Below are 19,942 nucleotides of genomic sequence, written 5' to 3'. Positions count from 1 at the left end.
GTACAATTGCGACTGTTATTGAGTAAAATTCCAACTTTTATCATAATATTGCACAACTGTTCAGTTTTTCTTGTGAAATTTTGACTTGCATTGAGTAAAATGACGACTTTTTTACAATACTGCCAAAATTCTAAGTTTTTCTTGTGAAATTCCAACTCGTTTTTCACAACAAGCTTTTTTTATATTTGCGTAGTATGTATGTGTTATTAATGTTGTAAATACAAATCTTTATACATCTAGAAAAGGGTAGTCCTAAAGATGTAGGCGTGTGTGTGTGTGTGTGTGTGTGTGTGTGTGTGTTCTCGTATTTTTACCTTTCTTGAGACATCATCAAGGAAAAGTACCTTCCATATGAGGACCGGTGAACAAGTGATGACATAAATCATGGTCCCAATACGGAAAACCATTGCCTCTAATAGAGAATGTCTCATTTGTACCCATCCATCCATCCATTTTCTACCGCTTATTCCCTTTCGGGGTCGCGGGGGGCGCTGGCGCCTATCTCAGCTACAATCGGGCGGAAGGCAGTGTACACCCTGGACAAGTCGCCACCTCATCACAGGGCCAACACAGATAGACAGACAACATTCACACTCACATTCACACACTAGGGCCAATTTAGTGTTGCCAATCAACCTATCCCCAGGTGCATGTCTTTGGAAGTGGGGGGAAGCCGGAGTACCCGGAGGGAACCCACGCATTCACGGGGAGAACATGCAAACTCCACACAGAAAGATCCCGAGCCTGGATTTGAACCCAGGACTGCAGGAACTTCGTATTGTGAGGCAGACGCAGTGGTGAAATCTGTCAACATTAGGGTGGTCCCAAAAAGGAGGGGTTTTACAAATTGACTGTGTGTCTGTTTTAAAAGTGCTTCCCTTTTGGTCAACATATGAAATAACAATTGTGTGTAAAAATTTGAAGTGCTCCCCCTTTGGCCAACATATGTAATAAAAGGTGTGTGTAAGAAATTGAAATGCGTCCCCTTTGGCCAAAATTTTGAAAAAATAAACAAATAAATAATGTAATTAAGGACTCTAATAACTTGGAAAAAAAAGGAAAACATTTACCGAAATAAGTATTTTTCTCTTAAAATTAGGAACAATGTTTCATTCTTTCCATTTATGTAATATTGCAATATTTTTTCGTAAATGTATTACTTTTTTATGTGACATTATTATTTGTCAATGCAAAATTGTGACATTTGTCAAAAAAATTCTGACTTTTATCACAATATTGCCTATTGGTTTCTTGTTCTTGGAAAATAGTGAAATTTTTTGAGTAAAATTCCGATTATTATTATATTGCCAACATTTAAAAATGTTCTGGTAAAATTGTGACGTTTTTCGAGTAAAATGACGACTCTTTTCATAAAATTTCCAAAGGATTAAGCTTTTCTTGTATAATTGCGACTGTTATTGAGTAAATAAAATTTCCAAAGGATTAAGCTTTTCTTGTATAATTGCGACTGTTGAGTAAAATTCCAACTTTTATCATAATATTGCACAACTGTTCAGTTTTTCTTGTGAAATTTTGACTTGCATTGAGTAAAATGACGCCTTTTTTTACAATACTGCCAAAATTCAAAATTTTTCTTGTGAAATTCCAATTCATTTTTCACAACATTTTTTTTATATTTGAATAGTATGTATGTATTACTAATGTTGTAAATACAAATCTTTATATATCTAGAAAAGGGTAGTCCTAAAGATGTAGGCGTGTGTGTGTGAGAGAGAGAGAGCGAGAGAGAAGGAAGGCAGTCACCCCTGACAAATCTGACATTTGAGCCGTTCTAAGTCACTATTACAAATGAAATCACAGACATACACGACACAACACAATACAAGACCCATGTCTCTCCAAAGAGGCGAAGGAGCGTCGCCGCATATATGATGTTTATCTTTGAATTATTGACACCCTGCTTGTGTAAATTGAACATGTGAGAGGAACAAGGCGGCTTATGTCCTTGATTATCTATGTGCTCCTGCAGGTACCCCGTCATTCTGTCCATTGAGAATCACTGCACCATCCAGCAGCAGAAGAAGATTGCTCAGTATCTCAGAGAAGTCTTCGGAGACAAGCTGGATGTTACAGATGTGCTCAACAGAGAGTCCAAAACGTTGCCCAGCCCTCAGAGTCTGCAGGGGAAGATTCTAATCAAAGTAAGGGTTGGAATTGGGGGTTAAATCACCAAAAATGATTCCCGGGCGTGGCACTGCTGGTACCCACTGCTCACCTCACCTCCCAAGGGGTGATCAAGGGTAATGGGTCAAATGCAAAGAATAATTTCGCCACGTCTAGTGTGTGTGTGACAATCATTGGTACTTTAACTTTCAACTTTAATTGATAGTTTGTTTAGATCAGGGGTCACCAACCTTTTTGAAACCAAGAGCTACTTCTTGGGTACTGATTAATGCGAAGGGCTACCAGTTTGATACACACTTAAATAAATTGCCAGAAATAGCCAATTTGCTCAATTTACTTTTAATAAATAAATTTATATGTACAAAAAATGGGTATTTCTGTCCGTCATTCCGTTGTACATTTTTTTTCCTTTTACGGAAAGTTTTTTGTAGAGAATAAATTATGAAAAAACACTTAATTGAACGGTTTAAAAGAGGAGAAAACACGAAAAAAAATGAAAATACAATTTTGAAACATAGTTTATCTTCAATTTCAACTCTTTAAAATTCAAAATTCAACCGAAAAAAATGAAGAGAAAAACTAGCTAATTCAAATCGTTTAGAAAAAAATTAAAAAAGGAATTTATGGAACATAATACGTCATTTTTACTGATTAAGATTAATTTTAGAATTTTGATGACATGTTTTGAATAGGTTAAAATCCAATCTGCATTGGACCAACCTATATTTCTAACAAAGACACATTTTTACTTCTTCTAGATTTTCCAGAACAAAATTTTATAAAGAAATTCAAAATACTTTGAAATAAGATTTAATTTTGATTCTACAGATTTTCTAGATTTGCCAGAATACATATATTTTTATTTTAATCAAAATAAGTTTTAAGAAATATTTCACAAATATTCTTCGTCGAAAAAACAGAAGCTAAAATGAAGAATTGAATTAAAATGTATTTATTGTTCTTTAACAAAAAAAAAATAAAAATACTTGGACATTGATTTAAATTGTCAGGAAAGAAGAGGAAGGAATTTAAAAGGTAAAAAGGTATGTGTTTAAAAACCCTAAAATCATTTTTAAGGTTGTATTTTTTCTCTAAAATTGTCTTTCTGAAAGTTATAAGAAGCAAAGTAAAAAAAAAAAAAAAAGAATTTATTCAAACAAGTGAATACATTCTTTAAAATATTTTAAAAGTCTTTAAAATATTTTCTTGGATTTTCAAATTCTATTTGAGTTTTGTCTCTCTTAGAATCAAAAATGTCGAGCAAAGCGAGACTAGCTTGCTAGTAAATAAATACATTTAAAAAAATAGAGGCAGCTTACTGGTAAGTGCTGCTATTTGAGCTATTTTCAGAACAGGCAAGCGGGCGACTCATCTGGTCCTTACAGGCTACCTGGTGCCCGCGGGCAACACGTTGGTGACCCCTGGTCTAGATGGCCATTTTTGAACATGTCGTTTCAATTTTCAACATGCTTATTGATTTAAGGAAATCAGGCTAAAAAAAAGAAGATAAAAAGAAAAAGGGAAATAATTCCATGTCAAAAGCTTCAAAAATTGGTCTCCTCAGTTCCCAAACGTTTACTGAGTGTTGTTAAAAGGAAAGGCCATGTAACACAGTGGTAAAAATGCCCCTGTGCCAACATTTTTGCAATGTGTTGCTGCCATTAATTTCTAAGTTAATTTGGAATAAAACAATTTTATTTATTTTTTTGTCCGAACATTAGATATCTTGTCTTTGCAGTGCATTCAATTGAATATAAGTTGAAAAGGATCATTGTATTCTGTTTTTATTTACGATTTACGCAATGTTCAAACTATACTGGCTTTTGGTTTTCTACTTCCTGAGGTAGCTCAGGTCCTTTAATGTTGGAGCTCTTCTACCAGTCTGCGGTAGCCAGTGCCCTGTACTTTGCAGTGGTTTGTTGGGGGAGCAGCACCAGCAAAAAAAAACATTTTTTTTGAGGAGAATTGCGGCGTGCAATGATCCTCTCTTGCTTGGACTCACTTTTCTAGTAGCACAGGAGTTGTTCACGCCTATGGCGACAAAGAACAAGCTTCCGGACAGACAAGACATTTTTAATGCTAAGACAGCCTGCATTGTTTCCTTAAAAAGGTTTTATCCCTCCAGATCAAAGGTCCTAAAGGAGAAAAGAGCGTTATTGATTTCCCCACAAAGTCTTATACTCCTCTTTAAATTCTAGCTGGAGAGCTTTTTACCGTTTCTCAGAAGGACGCCGTAGCCGAGAGTAATTAGACCAAATCAAGAAAATAGTCAGTGTTATTTTGGAGGGCTAAATGTGGCGTCATTGAAAAGTGAGGGCGAGGATGTCAGCTGCCAAGAGTCGGCAGGGGCCTGAAAGTCTGCCATTGATTTTCTGGGGAAAAGCTCAGAAAATCTCCCCTCCCACTCACACCTTTGGAAATGCTCGCTAATGGGCTCCCACTCGGCTTGAAGAGCCTCTCGGGGAGCTTTTTCTGACAATCTGCTGCAGATTGTGCATTTATGCGTTTGTGGAGGAATGGGCCCTCTTATATGGGCGGGTCACATGAATCATTTAGAGTTTATTATATTTAGACCAGCGTAAAGGTGCATCGGTGGTGGGGGTCCACTCAATGTGGGGACAACAGAGCGTGTGGTACATACCGTTTGCGGGCTTCCAAGTGATGCCTGTCTTTCTGTGCAGGGCAAGCGTCTCCCTGCATATCTGTCTGCGGATGCCGAGGAAGGCGAAGTCTCGGATGATGACAGCGCGGACGAAATTGAGGACGACTTCAAGCTCAAGAGCAGTAATGTGAGGGTCCTAAAAGTAATGAAAATGTCAATGTTTTTCACGCAATTTACGCTTCCAAAAAGGTACACCTGCACATTCAAACCCTCACTCTAACTCACATTGTCAATTTGCAAGGGAGTGTGTTGTGTGACCATCCCTCTCCAACGCCTTAAGAGCAGTGCTGGACAATGAGTTGACTGCCCATGGCTTATAGCTCATTAGCTAGCACTAGGGTTGTACGGTGTACCGGTACTAGTACAGGATCAAGGTACTAATGAATCAAAAATGGTACGGGTTCCCGGGCATGATGGCGCGTCGTTGTCACATTGCCGGTTTTACAAGCAGAGGAGCATGTTCGGCAGCGCACAATCACAGAGTACTTACAAGCAGACACAAAAGGGAGAATGGACGCATTTTGTCTTAAAAACTAACGATAAAGGTGAAACTATGACACTGAAATGCTCTCAGAAAGAGGTGCTTTAGATTAGATTAGATAGATTAGATAGTACTTTATTTATTCCGTCAGGAGAGTTCCTTCAGGAAAATTTAAATTTTCAGCACAATCCCATTCAATATCAGACAAACATTACAGGGAGACAGAACAGGATCGCTGAAGGGTCTGCCGGCTTCCAGCGCCCCTTACAAAAAAAGTGAGATACAGGTAAACAAGGAGGTGGGGGGAATGGGAGAAAAAAATAGAAGATTAAAATAAAATAAAAAAATCGGTCTTAGCATGGGCCCTGGAGAGGGGGTGCAGACTGAGGCCAAGGGAAAAAAAACAACTCATAGCCATAGTACACATCCCTCTTACATGTGTGTAAGAGGGAAACATCAAACATCAAGGAACACAGAGGACATCAAAGACATTAAAGCAGCAGATACAACCAGACACTTCTACATACAGCTATGAATACAAAGTAAAAGAAACATATCCACTGTGGTGGCCTCTGCGGTGTTCCACGCCATCGTCCGCTGGGGTGGAGGGAGCATAGCCAGAGACAGGAGCAGACCCAACAAAGCAACCAAGACAGCCGACTCCACTCTCGGCATGGCTGTGACGAGACAGCGGGAGAAGAAGACGGCAGCTTAGTATGTAGGTGCGGTGTGTGTAATTAAACCAAAGAGATATAAGTGTGAGGCTTATCTGAGGGTGGATGTCAGAGGGTGTTGAGGGTGCGTGTTGAGATCCATGCGGATGTCCAATTAAGGCAAGGCAGGCTTGAGCGTCGGAGGACAGGCGGATGGTCAAGGACAGGAGCGTGGCGTCGTGGTCGGTAGGCAGGCATGAGGTCGAAGTCCCGGAAGGCAAGGGGAAATCCACAGGGGTCCAAGGTGATGAGACACACAACTCGATGACAAGGAGGGACGACGGGGAGCTGGAGAACGACACAAAACAAGAGACGATGAGCACGACGGGGAGGGAGCACAGGGAGAGAGAATGCAAATGCAGGAGAGCTAGAGACGTGTGGGCTTACTGTACCGGGTACGAGAAGCTACGTTCTGGCGTCAAATCTCAGGTTGCGTTGGCTTATGAAGGCTGACCGCTCATCACAGACAGGTGCGTTGATTGCTGAGTGCCTGCAGCTGCGCGGAAGCAGGCTGGCAGCGGAGAGAGAGTGACTGCAACAGAATGTGAAGCAGCCGGAGTTTGACCCATAACAATGGCTAGCTAGCTAGCGGCTAACGTCCAGCCGCAGTCTGCAGTGTTGAATGTAAACAAATGCCATGGGTGGATCTACACCTAACATCCACTGTAATGATACCAAGTACAATAGCGTATCTAGTCAATACTACTATGATTACATCAATATTTTTTACTGTCACAAAATCTTTTATCCTTTTAGAAAAATGGATAATATGTTTATAAACTCAGAAAATATGTCCCTGGACACATGAGAACTTAATTCATGACCAATGTATAATACTGTAACTACTTGATATTGGATCGATACCTACATTTGTGGTATCATCCAAAACTAATGTAAAGTATCCAAACAAAAGAAGGATAAGTGATTATTACATTTTAACAGAAGTGTAGATAAAACATGTTGAAATGGAAATTTTTTATAAATTTTTACAGCTTGTCCTTCATATAATGTTGACAAAATAATAGAATAATAAATGACACAATATGTTACTGCATATGTCAGCAGAGAAATTAGGAGTCTTTGTTTGTTTACTTATTAATAAAAGACAATTGTTCTTTGATTGCAATTAGAAACATATGTTTAATGTACCCTAAGATTTTTTTGATAAAATAAACCAATAATGCCATTTTTTTGTGGTCCCCATTATTAAGTATTCACATTTGCATTGTGAAGTGAAGGGGTTGGCTCTTCCATTATGAGCAAATTATTTCCCTGATCCACATTCTAATTTCGAACTCGATCAAAATTGACTCCTTTGTGGTTCCTGTCCACAAAATTGCATGTAAATTAGCGGTGTAGTGTGGAACAAATAAATAGTTGTCAAACTATTCCTCTTGCTACTGGCATTGGCACCAATGAGATAAGACCCACCAGAACCAGCTGATGAAAGTTCCAGATTACTTCCACCTACAGGGCTGGAGTGGAACTGTAGCTCCTGGAAAGTCATTGCCGTTTATTTTAATGTCATTTAATACATTTAGGATTACTCAGCCTTGGATGAGAACATTGTTGTCTTCTACTGTGTAGACTACCTGCTTGCCAGCACCCATTACTACAATGTTCCTAGTTTTTGTGCTTATTTTGAGTCATTCTGTTATTTTGTTTTGTGCAAGATGGCGGTTATCATTAATGACTGAAAGGACAAATGACTCCGTTAATTATAGGACATGTTTAAATTGTAGGTCGAGTACCACCTGTTGCCAGGGTGCTAGGGCCGGTGAAAGTGTGCCTGTCATGTCCAGATTAGTGCAGGAGTCAAACAAAGTAGTCAAACCAAGCACAGCATTGGATTGCTTGGAATGGGGTCGCTTTAAAATTAACTCCAGAAACAAAGCAGTGGGATTGGGGATACTTTTAAAACAAAAGCAGAATTGTCGTGATCTGTTGGCGGTGAACCCCAAGATGCAGACTTTAAAGGCCTACTGACATGAGATTTTCTTATTCAAACGGGGATAGCAGATCCATTCTATGTGTCATACTTGATCATTTTGCGATATTGCCATATTTTTGCTGAAAGGATTTAGTAGAGAACATCGACGATAAAGTTCGCAACTTTTGGTCGCTAATAAAAACGCCTTGCCTGTACCGGAAGTAGCAGACGATGTCCGCATGACGTCACAGGTTGTGGAGCTCCTCACATCCTCACATTGTTTACAATCACGGCCACCAGCAGTGAGAGCGATTCGGACTGAGAAAACAACAATTTCCCCATTAATTTGAGTGAAAATGAAAGATTCTTGGATGAGGAAAGTGAGAGTGAAGGACTAGGGAAAAAAAAAGACGAGGGCAGTGGGAGCGATTCAGATGTTATTAGACACATTTACTAGGATAATTCTGGAAAATCTCTTATCTGCTTATTGTGTTACTAGTGTTTTAGTGAGATTATATAGTCGCATCTGAAAGTCGTAGGGGTGTGGCCACGGGTGCGGTGACCGCCAGTGTCTCCGAGGGAAGCCACGTTTCTCGGCGAGGCAAGGCAGCCGGGCTGAGATTTATTCATTTTTTTCCCTCTACGGAGTAAGCATCTGACAGTCGGTGGCGGCCGGTGGCAGGAGGCAAGAGAGACCACAGCTGCAGGAGGAACGACGCAAACTCTCCGCTCATGTCTACGGTAAGAGCCGAATGTAAACAAGGAAACACCGGCTGCGTTTGTGTTGCTAAAGGAGGCAGCAATTCACCGCTTCCCACCTACATCTTTCTTCTTTGACGTCTCTATTATTAATTGAACAAATTGCAAAAGATTCAGCAACACAGATGTCCAGAATACTGTGTAATTATGCGATTAAAGCAGACCACTTATAGCTGTGATTGGTACTGGATCAAAATGTCCACTACAATCTGATACGTCACGCGTACGCGTCATCATACCGCGACGTTTTCAACAGGATACTTTGCGCAAAATTTAAAATTGCAATTCAGTAAACTAACCCGGCCGTATTGGCATGTGTTGCAATGTTAAGATTTCATCATTGATATATAAACTATCAGACTGCGTGGTCGGTAGTAGTGGGTTTCAGTAGGCCTTAAATATGATAACAGGAATCAGGAAATAGGAGACAGGAAACACTCACCGAGCCCTGACTGGAGGGTGAGGGAGGCATAAATAGCAGCCAGCTGATAGAAAACAGGTGTGACCAGGCTGCCAATCAGAGACGGGTGAGGGGAAAGACAAGCAGGAAATTGAACTAAAATAAAAGGGGGAGCAGGAAAACCACCAACTAAGGAAACATAATAAGACGTGAATGTGACATATCGTCACAATAATGTCATACAAAAGACTATAACAACGGGACCCATTACCTCCCTGCTAGGCACTCAGCATCAAGGGTTGGAATTGGAGGTTAAATCACCAAAATGATTCCTGGGCACGGCCACCGCTGCTGCTCACTGCTCCCCTCACCTCCCAAGGGGTGAACAAGGGGAAGGGTCGAAAGCAGAGGACAAATTTCACCCCACCTAGTGTGTGTGTGTGACAATCATTGGTACTTTAACTTTGAGTGAATAAAACCAACGCTCACACAATTAGTTAATTTGAATTATTGCCACTTCACTTATGTTTTAAAAAGATCAACGTTTAATTATGCAAATCTATTCATAAGGCTTGGATATTCTATGAGGGAAATGCCAACATTTTCATACCATCTCAAGCCTGTTCCTACTTCTTGTTGATAATGCCTTTCTGTAGTGTCCTTCTTCAGCCCTCATATATGTTGATGTACCCTAGTGTCCTATTTCTCCTTATTACTGCATATATGAAGCAGGCAAGCTCTCCAGTCGCTTGTCAGATGGTTCCCCTGTGTGACTAAATGCGGCGTCGTCCTCCCATATTTAGCTGGAGGCGCTGGGCCGCAGATGCCGCTTTGGATGATGTTTGCCTTTTTAAAGTGGCGGTAGCAGGTTTTTATACTGACGAGAGCTTTTTATACCGAGCTCATTAAATCACAAAGAGATAAGCATCTTTGGCTGTGTTGTGAAATTTAACGCCATTGGCTTGAAATGCTGGATAATTGCTTCCTTCCTTCTTGGCTTCTTGTGCAAAAAAAATGTATTTTGCAGTGGTTCTTCAGAGTGCAGGGTTTGGAGTAAGCACAATAAGGAATTTGGACAGCATTGCTAACAAGGTAGATTGTCATTCAGGGGCAGGATTTAGAGGTTGTTTTTATGTGTCGTTCAGAACTATAACGACCGTATTTTCCCTACCATAGGGCGCCGGAAATGTGTCCCGTGAAAAACTGTCTGACCGGAACTCTCAAATAACTAACGTTCCTTGGGTGAATTATGCAAACTCACTACACCGGTATGTTTTAGTGCTTTTAATGGCGAGTTTACTGACAGATATAAGTAAGAAGTTTACATTACTTTATATTAGAAATGGCAACAGCAGAGGATGAATGTCCCATTACTTTTATGTTTTACTGAGTGGGATGATGGTTCAGACACCAGGGGCAGTAATGTTCAATTATTCATATATATATATATATATATATATATATATATATATATATATATATATATATATATATATATATATATATATGTGTGTATATGTATATATATATGTGTGTATATGTATATATATATGTGTGTATATGTATATATATATGTGTATATGTATATATGTATATGTGTATATGTATATATATGTATGTATATATATGTATATATATATATAGATGTATATATATATATGTATATAGATGTATATATATGTATATATATGTGTATATATATATATGTATCTATATATATATATATATATATATATATATATATATATATATATATATATATATATATATATATATATATATGTATATATATGTATCTGTATAAAATGTGCCCCCGTTGTCGTCACGTCATGGTGGTTTTACGAGCAGAGGAGCATGTTCGGCAGCACACAATCACGGATATGTATGTATACAGTGTGTAAGCAGCTCCTATAGGCTCCATTGTAATCTGACTTTTGCAGGCATTTATTTACTATTCAGAATACATAAAAAAGAAAAATGTGTGTGCTTGTCTCACATAAGTTTTGTGAATGATAGGCGAAATTCCGAAAAAAGTGCAGTTCCCCTTTAAACTGCACCTAATGAAAAATACAGTAATTCAATGCAGCTTTCCCTCCTCCCTGCTTACCTTTCTTCTTCCTCACAGGGAAACGGTCATCACCAAGTGGAGTCCCACATCAGGAAGAAACTGGACTCTCTCCTCAAGGAGTCTCGCATTGGAGACAAGGAAGACACCGACAGCTTCAGCATCAGAGCCCTGTTGAGGGCCACGCACCAGGGCCTCCAGAAAAACCTGCGCCAGGTACACCACAGCAGTCCAGTACTGATGATGCAAATAATTCAGTGTTTTTCAACCAGATATTGTCTGGTGTGCCATGGGAAATTATGCAACTTCACCTTATTGGACTAAAAAATATTGTTTGCAAATCAATAATTATGTACTGTTCCTTAGTGTCCGTGCTGTGTAAAACTCGACAGGGTGACCTTTTAATACTACACGTCAGTAGGTAGCAGCAGGTAGTTGATTGCTTTGTAAAAGTCGGAATGCGTCGGGTGAATAGAGGACAGTTTGTCGTGAACCCAATATGCAAAAGGTAAAAAGTTATGTAACGCTTAAACCCAAAATGAAGGGAAAGACAAAAGGCAATTAAGCTTAGGGATGACTATGCAAAACGAAAATAATACTGAACTGGCTACAAAGTAAACAGAAAATGAATGCTGGATGACAGCAAAAACTTGCAGCGTGTCGAGCAGTGATGGCGTCCGCAAAGTACATCTGTACATGACTTGGCAATCAACAATGTCCCCTCAAAGAAGGACAGAAACAACTTAAATAGCCTTGCTTGCTAACACAAAGCAGGTGCGGGGTAATAGCGCTCAAAGGAAGACATGAAACTGATGCAGGAAAACACTAGCAAAACAGGAAGGGCCACCCACCCACATCTGTGGTTCTCTCCAAGGTTTCTCACAGTCATTCACATTGCCATCCCACTGGGTTGTGAGTTTTTCCTTGCCCTTATGTGGGCTCTGAACCGAGGATTTCGTTGTGGCTTGTGCAGGCCTTTGAGACACTTGTAATTTAGGGCAATGTAAATAAACATTGATTGATTGATAAAGCACTTCACATAAGTAAACAACAACAAACTCATGGGGCGGTATAGCTTGGTTGGTAGAGTGGCCGTGCCAGCAACTTGAGGGTTCCAGGTTCGATCCCCGCTTCCGCCATCCTCGTCTCTGCCGTTTTGTCCTTGGGCTTAAACACTTTACCCACTTGCTCCCAGTGCCACCCACACTGGTTTAAATGTACCTTAGATTTTGGGTTTCACTATGTAAAAGCGCTTTGAGTCACTAGAGAAAATCGCTATATAAATATAGTTAATTTCACGTCACAATTCACTTCAAAATAAGGCACGACGACCTTGTGGAGTTTCATTTTTTTAATGTTTTCTGCTGGTGGTGTGTAGGGGTGTAACGTTACGTATATTTGTATTGAACCGTTTCGGTACAGGGGTTTCGGTTCGTTTCAAAGGTGTACCGAACGAGTTTCTACACGGACATATTAGGTAGCGCACCGCACATTGTGTAAACTATGCAGAGCGAGGCACAGCACAGGGCAGGCTGGCAGCGACCGGACTAGGACAACATGCAAAAGCCAGAGCTGGAAGACCCTCCTGCCTCGTTAACATCTCCCGTTTGGGAACACTTTGGCTGCGCGGTGCGATACAACAATGGAGGACGGAGGTTTGCCGACATTGTTCAACAGCAGTAGGGTGCGCTTCTGCCAACACGTCAAACATGCTAACGTCTGTGAAGCGTCACCACCGCATTCAAGCAGCCTTTCCTCGGCGAGTCAGGCAGGGCTGAAGCAATAACAAATGTTTTTATAGCAGCAGATTTAAGAACATCCATCCATCCATTCGGGGTCGCAGGGGGTTGCTGTATTGCATTAAAAACTAGATTTTGACCCACTTCTATGGTGGAAGAACAATAAGCCCATGTATCCTCTTACTGCCAAGTTTTCTTACTGTACTGAAAATGAACCGAACCGTGACCTCTAAACCGAGGCTCGTACCGAACTGAAATTTTTGTGTACCGTTACACCCCTAGTGGTGTGCCTTTTTTAATGAAAAAAATGTGCCTTGCCTCAAAAAAGGTTGAAAAACACTGAAATAAGTAACGATTGAAAACAAACATAAAACTATGTCATCCCCGTGCGTCACGGGGAAAAAAAGCTGGTTCTGGATGCAACACACACACACACACGGCCGGTTGCAAACGTCAGCTGTATGTCATGTAACATGTAGAAAAAAGGCTCCTAAGTGACGTGAAACTAAAAGTGTACCACAGCCTTACTTAATATTTCATTTCCACACTTGGTTTTTTTTAGAAGCCTGTTTTCTGACTACTGTTGGGTTTTTTCTACTGTCTTTTACATTCTGCTGTCGCACTCCTCCCTGTGTTGTTTTCCTTAATTATTACCCTTCTTCTCCATGTATATTCTGCTGGCTGACGTCCGATGCAGCCCTTTCAGCAACAAAACGATTTACCGTCTTTTTTTAGGTCCCCCGCAAATACTGTGTTGTGTGTGTGTGTGTTGCAGAGCTCCAGGGGGGTTCTAAAGAAATCCCAAAGCAGGTCCTTCATTGCCACATTCAAACAGAAGGTGAGGTCCATAGAAGGTTCTTTTTTCTTGAGTTTTAATTAGATTGAGCTTCGGATTAGCTGCGGATGAAACACAAAGCATCAGATAAAAAGTGAGTTTATCTTGCTCACACGCTCAGAACAATGGGCAAAAAAAATTTTTTTTACAAAACCTAAAAGTAGTGAAGTTGGCATATTGTGTAAACTTTATTTTTTGCAAATATTAGCAAATTTGGAATTGTTTCAAAAGTGGCAAAAAAGACTGAAAAAGCAGAGGAATGCTCATCAAACACTTATTTGGAACATCCCGCAGGTGAACAGGCTGATTGGGAAAATGTGGGTGCCATGATTGGGTATAAAAGCAGTTTCCATTAAATGCTTAGTCATTCACAAACAAGTATGGGGCGAGGGTCATCACATTGTGAACAAATGGGTGAGCAAGTTGTCCAACAGTTTGAGAACAACATTTCTTAACAAGCTATTGCAAGGAATTTAGGGATTTTACCATCTAAGGTCCGTAATATTATCAAAATGTTCAGAAAATCTGGAGAAATCACTGCATGTAAGCGATGATATTATGGACCTTCGTCAGGTCCCAGGCTTTACGGCATCAAAAAGAGAGTGTGTAAAGGATATCACCTCATGGGCTCAGGAACACTTCAGAAAACTGCTGTCAGTACCTACAGTTCGTCGCTACATCTTAAGTGCAAGTTAAAACTCTACTATGCAAAGCGAAAGCCATTCATCAACAACACCCAGAAACTTTGTCAGCTTCGCTGGGCCCGAGCTCCTCTAAGATGCAAAGCGGAAAAACTGTTCTGTGTTCTGACAATCCACATTTCAAATTATTATTGGAAACTGTGGACAAAAAGAGGAAAAGAACCATCCGCATTGTTCTGGGTGCAAAGTTCAAAAGCCAGCACCTGTGATGGTATGGGGGTGTATTACTGCCCAAGGCATGGGTAACTTACACATCTGTGAAGAAACCATTAATGCTGAAAGGTACATACAGGTTTTGGAGCATATGTTGCCATCCAAGCAACGTTATCTTGGACGCCCCTCCTTATTTCAGCAAGACAATGCCAAGACACATTCTGCACGTGTTACAACAGCGTGGCCTCTTCGTAAAAGAGTGTGGGGACTAGACTACCCTGCCTGTAGTCCAGACCTAAAATACCACAACGGAGACCCCGGACTGTTAAATAACTTAAGCTGCACATCTAGCAAGAATGGGAAAGAATTCCACCCGAAAAGCTTCAAAAATTGGTCTCCTCATTTTCCAAACATTTACTGAGTGTTGCTAAAAGGAAAGGCCATGTAACATAGTGGTAAAAATGCTACTGTGCCAACTTTTTTTGCATTAAATTTTAAATTAATGATTATTTGCAAAAAAACAACAAATTTCCCAATTGGAACAATAAATATCTTGTATGCAGTCTATTTAATTGAATATAAGTTAAAAGTGATTTGCAAATATTGTAATCTGTTTTTATTTACCATTGACACAACGTGCCAAGTTTACTGGTTTTGTTTTTTTCTATATAGGTGTCTGGATTTGTTCATGCAAACCAACATGTAGCACTATCGAGTCAGATATTTTCTTCCCGTCACTCAAACATACGCATGCCAGTAAAATATTATGTTATGTAAATTATTGTGTTATATTTTGGTCAATACCGTTATTAGGTTTGGGCTCAGTCGGGTAGCTTTTAAAAATGTATTTTAACGTAAATATATCTTTACGTTTACCTTGACTAAAAAAAGTATTTTTCATACCTTTATTTTGTTTTGTGAACAGAGAGGTGCCACCTTATCGTGGTAGAGGAGTTTGCGTGTCCCAATGATCCCAGGAGCTATGTTGTCTGGGGGCTTTAAGCCCCCTGGTAGGGTCTCCTAAGACAAACAGGTCCTAGGTGAGAGATCAGACAAAGAGCAGCTCGAAGACTTCTATGGATATACAGCAAAGTAGACTCAGATTTCCATCGCCCGGACTCGAGTCACCGGTGTTCCGCTCCGGAGCCAGGCCCGGAGTTGGTGCACGATGGCGAGCTCTGGAACCAGTTCTCTCGAGGGGGACTGGACTCTCTTCCAAACTGGCGTTGCACGCAGTGAGAGGCGACGAGCTGGGGTGGCAATTTTAATTGCCCCCCCGCCTCAAAGCCTGTACGTTGGAGTTCAACCCAGTGGACGAGAGGGTAGCCTCCCTCTGTCTTTGGGTGGGGGGGACGGGTCCTGACTGTTGTTTATGCTTACGCACAAAACAGCAGTTCAGAGTACCCACCCTTTTTGGATACACTCGAGGGATTACTGAAAAGTGCTTCCCGGGTGATTCCCTTGTCCTACTGGGGGACATCAACGCTCATGTTGGCAACGACAGTGAAACCTAGAGAGGCGCGATTTGGAAGAGTGACCGCCCGAATCTGAACCCGAGTGGTGTTTTGTTATTGGACTTCTGTGTTTGTCACAGATTGTACATAACAAACACCATTTTCAAACATAACGGTATCCAAATGTGCACTTGGCATCAGGACACCTTAGGCCGCAGTTCCGTGATTGACTTTGTAATTGTCTCATCGGATTTGCGGCCTCATGTTTTGGACACTCGGGTGAAGACAGGGGCAGACAGAGCTTTCTACCGATCACCACATGGCGGTGAGTTGGCTGCGATGGTGGGGGAGGATGCTGGACAGACCTGGCAGGCCCAAACGCATTGTGAGGGTCTGCTGAGAACGTCTGGCAGTCTTCTGTCAGAGAGAGTTTCAATTCCCACCTCCGGAAGAACTTTGATCATGTCATGAGGGAGGCGCTGGTCATTGAGTCAGAGTGGACCATGTTCCACATTTCTATTGTCGAGGCGGCTGACTGCAGCTGTGGCTGCAAGGTTGTTGGTGCCTGTCGTGGCGGTAATCCTAGAACCCGTTGGTGGACACCAGCGGTAAGGGACGCCGTCAAGCTGAAGAAGGAGTCCTATCGGGTTCTTTTGGCTCATAGGACTCCGGAGACAGTGGACAGTTACCGACAGGCCAAGCGGTGTGCAGCTTCAGCGGTCGCGGAGGCAAAGACTCGGACATGGGAGGAGCTCGGAGAAGCCATGGAAAACGACTTCCGGACGGCTTTGAAGCAATTCTGGACCACCATCCGCCGCCTCAGGATGGGGAAGCAGTGCACTGTCAACACCGTGTATGGTGTGGATGGTGCTCAGCTGACCTCGACTGCGGATGTTGTGGATTGGTGGAAGGAATACTTTGAAGAAATCCTCAATCCCACCAACACGTCATCCTATGAGGAAGCAGTGCCAGGAGAATCTGTGGTGGGCTCTCCTATTTCTGGGGCTGAGGTTGCTGAGGTAGTTAAAAAGCTCCTCGATGGTAAGGCCCCAGGGGTGGATGAGATCCGCCCGGAGCTCCTTAAGGCTCTGGTTTCTGTAGGGCTGTCTTGGTTGACAAAACTCTGCTGCATCACGTGGACATCGGGGGCGGTACCTTTGGATTGGCAGACCGGGGTTGTGGTCCCTCTCTTTAAGAAGGGGAACGGAGGGTGTGTTCCAACTATTGGGGGATCACACTCCTCAGCCTTCCTGGTAAGGTTTATTCAGGTGTACTGGAGAGGAGGCTACGCCGGATAGTCGAACCTCGGATTCAGGAGGAACAGTGTGGTTTTCGTCCTGGTCGTGGAACAGTGGACCAGCTCTATACTCTCAGCAGGGTTCTTGAGGGTGCATGGGAGTTTGCCCAACCAGTCTACATGTGATTGGTGGGCTTAGAGAAGGCATTTGACCGTGTTCCTCGGGAAGTCCTGTGGGGAGTGCTCAGAGAGTATGGGGTATCGGACTGTCTTATTGTGGCGGTCCGCTCCCTGTACGAGCAGTGTCAGTAAGTCGGACACGTTTCCAGTGAGGGTTGGACTCCGCCAAGGCTGTCTTTTGTCACCGATTCTGTTCATAACTTTTATGGAAAGAATTTCTAGGCGCAGTCAAGGCATTGAGGGGTTCCGGTTTGGTGGCCGCGGGATTAGGTCTCTGCTTTTTGCAGACAATGTGGTCATGATGGCTTCATCTAGGCGGGATCTTCAGCTCTCACTGGATCGTTTCGCAGCCGAGTGTAAAGCGACCGGAATGAGAATCAGCACCCCCAAGTCCGAGTCCATGATTCTCGTCCGGAAAAGGGTGGAGTGCCATCTACGGGGTGGGTAGGAGACCCTTCCCCAAGTGGAGGAGTTCAAGTACCTAGGAGTCTTGTTCACGAGCGGGGGAAGAGTGGATCGTGAGATCGACAGGCGGATACATATATATATATATATATATATTTATTTATGTGTGTATATATATATATATATATTTATGTGTGTATATATATATATATATATATATATTTATGTGTGTATATATATATATATACAGTATATATATATATATATACTATATATATATATATACATATAATACATATATTTATATATATATAGATATATATATATATATACATATATAATGTATGTATGTAAAAATGTGTAAATATGTATAGATATAACTAAATGTATATATGTATGTATTTACAGTAAATGTATATACTGTATGTATGTATTTGTATACATTAGGGTTGTACAGTATACCTGTATTAGTATAATAATGAATCACTTTCGGTACTATACCGCCTCTGAAAAGTACTGGTCCGCCACTTCCCCCCTGTGCTCCAGTTGTCGTCACGTCATGATGGTTTTTTGAGCAGAGGAGCATGTTCGGCAGCACATAATCACAGAGTACTTACCAGCAGACACAGTGTGTAGACAGAAAAGGGAGAACGGACACATTATGGCTTAAAAACTAAAGATAAAGGTGAAGTTATAACACTGTAACGCCCTCAGGAAGAGGTGCTTTAAGACATGGCTAGCTAGCTAGCAGCTAAAGTCCAGCCACTGTCGGAAGTGTTTAAGCTACTTCTAAATCACTAATCCTCGCCCCCATGGCGAAAAATAAAGTACGTTTCTTACAAGTCTCCTCCCTGCAGGGACGACGAATAGATAAACATGCTTCAGTACACACCATCGCTCACCGGCGTCACAATGTAAACACCATGGGTGGATCTACACCTGACATCCACTGTAATGATACCAAGTACAGCAGCGTATCTTGTCGATGCTACTATGATTACGTCAATATTTTTTTAGCATCACAACATCTTTATTCGTTTTTTTTTTAATTAATATTATGTTTATAAACTCAGGAAATATGTCCCTGAACACATGAGGACTTTGATTATGACCAATGTGTGATCCTCTGAGAACTTGGTATCGGATCGATTCCTAAATTTATGGTATCATCCAAAACTAATTTTAAGTATCAAACAACAGACGAATAAGTGTTTATTACAATTTAAAGGCCTACTGAAATTTGATTTTCTTATTTAAACTGGAATTGCAGGTCCATTCTATGTGTCATACTTGATCATTTCGCGATATTGCCATATTTTTGCTGAAAGGACTTAGTAGAGAAAATCGACGATAAAGTTCGCCCATTTTGGTACTTCCTGAAAAAGCCTCGCCTTTACCGGAAGTTGCAGACGATTACGTCACATGTTGACGGCTCCTCATATATTCACATTGATTTTAATGGGATTCTCCAACAAAAACAGCTATTCGGACCGAGAAAACGACAATTTCCCCATTAATTTGAGCGAGGATGAAAGATTTGTGTTTGAGGATATTGATAGCGACGGACTAGAAATAAAAAAATAAATGCGATAGCACTGGGACGTATTCCGATGTTTTTAAAGACATTTACCAGGATCATTCTGGGAAATCCGTTATCTTTCTATTGTGTTGCTAGTGTTTTAGTGAGTTAAATAGTACCTGATAGTTGGAAGGGTGTCTCCACGGCCGAGTGTTGACACACAGTGACTCAGGCGAGTCGAAGGCAGCTATGGACAAGCTCTGACTTTTTAACCACAATTTCCTCACCGAAACCTGCTGGTTGACATTTGGTCTGGATCCATGTCTGCTTGACCGCGCTCTGATCCATAGTAAATTTTCATCTCCGGGAATTTTAAACAAGGAATCACCGTGTGTTTGTGTGGCTAAAGGCTAAAGCTTCCCAACTCCATCTTTCTACTGTGACTTCTCCAATATTAATTGAACAAATTGCAAAAGATTCAGCAACACAGATATCCAAAATACTGTGTAATTATGCCGTTAAAGCAGACGACTTTTACCTGTGTGTGTGCGTAGCGCTCACACT

At 41.3% G+C, this 19,942-nt stretch overlaps 1 protein-coding gene across 5 annotated transcripts in view; it reads left to right on the top strand.

Annotated features, from left to right (window-relative positions):
• plch1 (phospholipase C, eta 1) overlaps positions 1 to 19,942 on the top strand; it is a 163,948-nt gene that overhangs the window by 99,260 nt on the left and 44,746 nt on the right. For all 5 annotated transcript variants that reach the window (XM_061878019.1, XM_061878018.1, XM_061878017.1 and 2 more), the window contains exons 9-12: positions 1,991 to 2,162; positions 4,827 to 4,934; positions 11,216 to 11,371; positions 13,670 to 13,732. In XM_061878019.1, coding sequence (XP_061734003.1) covers positions 1,991 to 2,162; positions 4,827 to 4,934; positions 11,216 to 11,371; positions 13,670 to 13,732 — 499 coding nt within the window. The remainder of the gene's footprint in view (positions 1 to 1,990; positions 2,163 to 4,826; positions 4,935 to 11,215; positions 11,372 to 13,669; positions 13,733 to 19,942) is intronic.

This window comes from Nerophis ophidion, linkage group LG18 (assembly GCF_033978795.1).
Source record: "Nerophis ophidion isolate RoL-2023_Sa linkage group LG18, RoL_Noph_v1.0, whole genome shotgun sequence".
NCBI lineage: Eukaryota > Metazoa > Chordata > Actinopteri > Syngnathiformes > Syngnathidae > Nerophis > Nerophis ophidion.
This window is presented reverse-complemented; position numbering and strand designations above follow the sequence as displayed.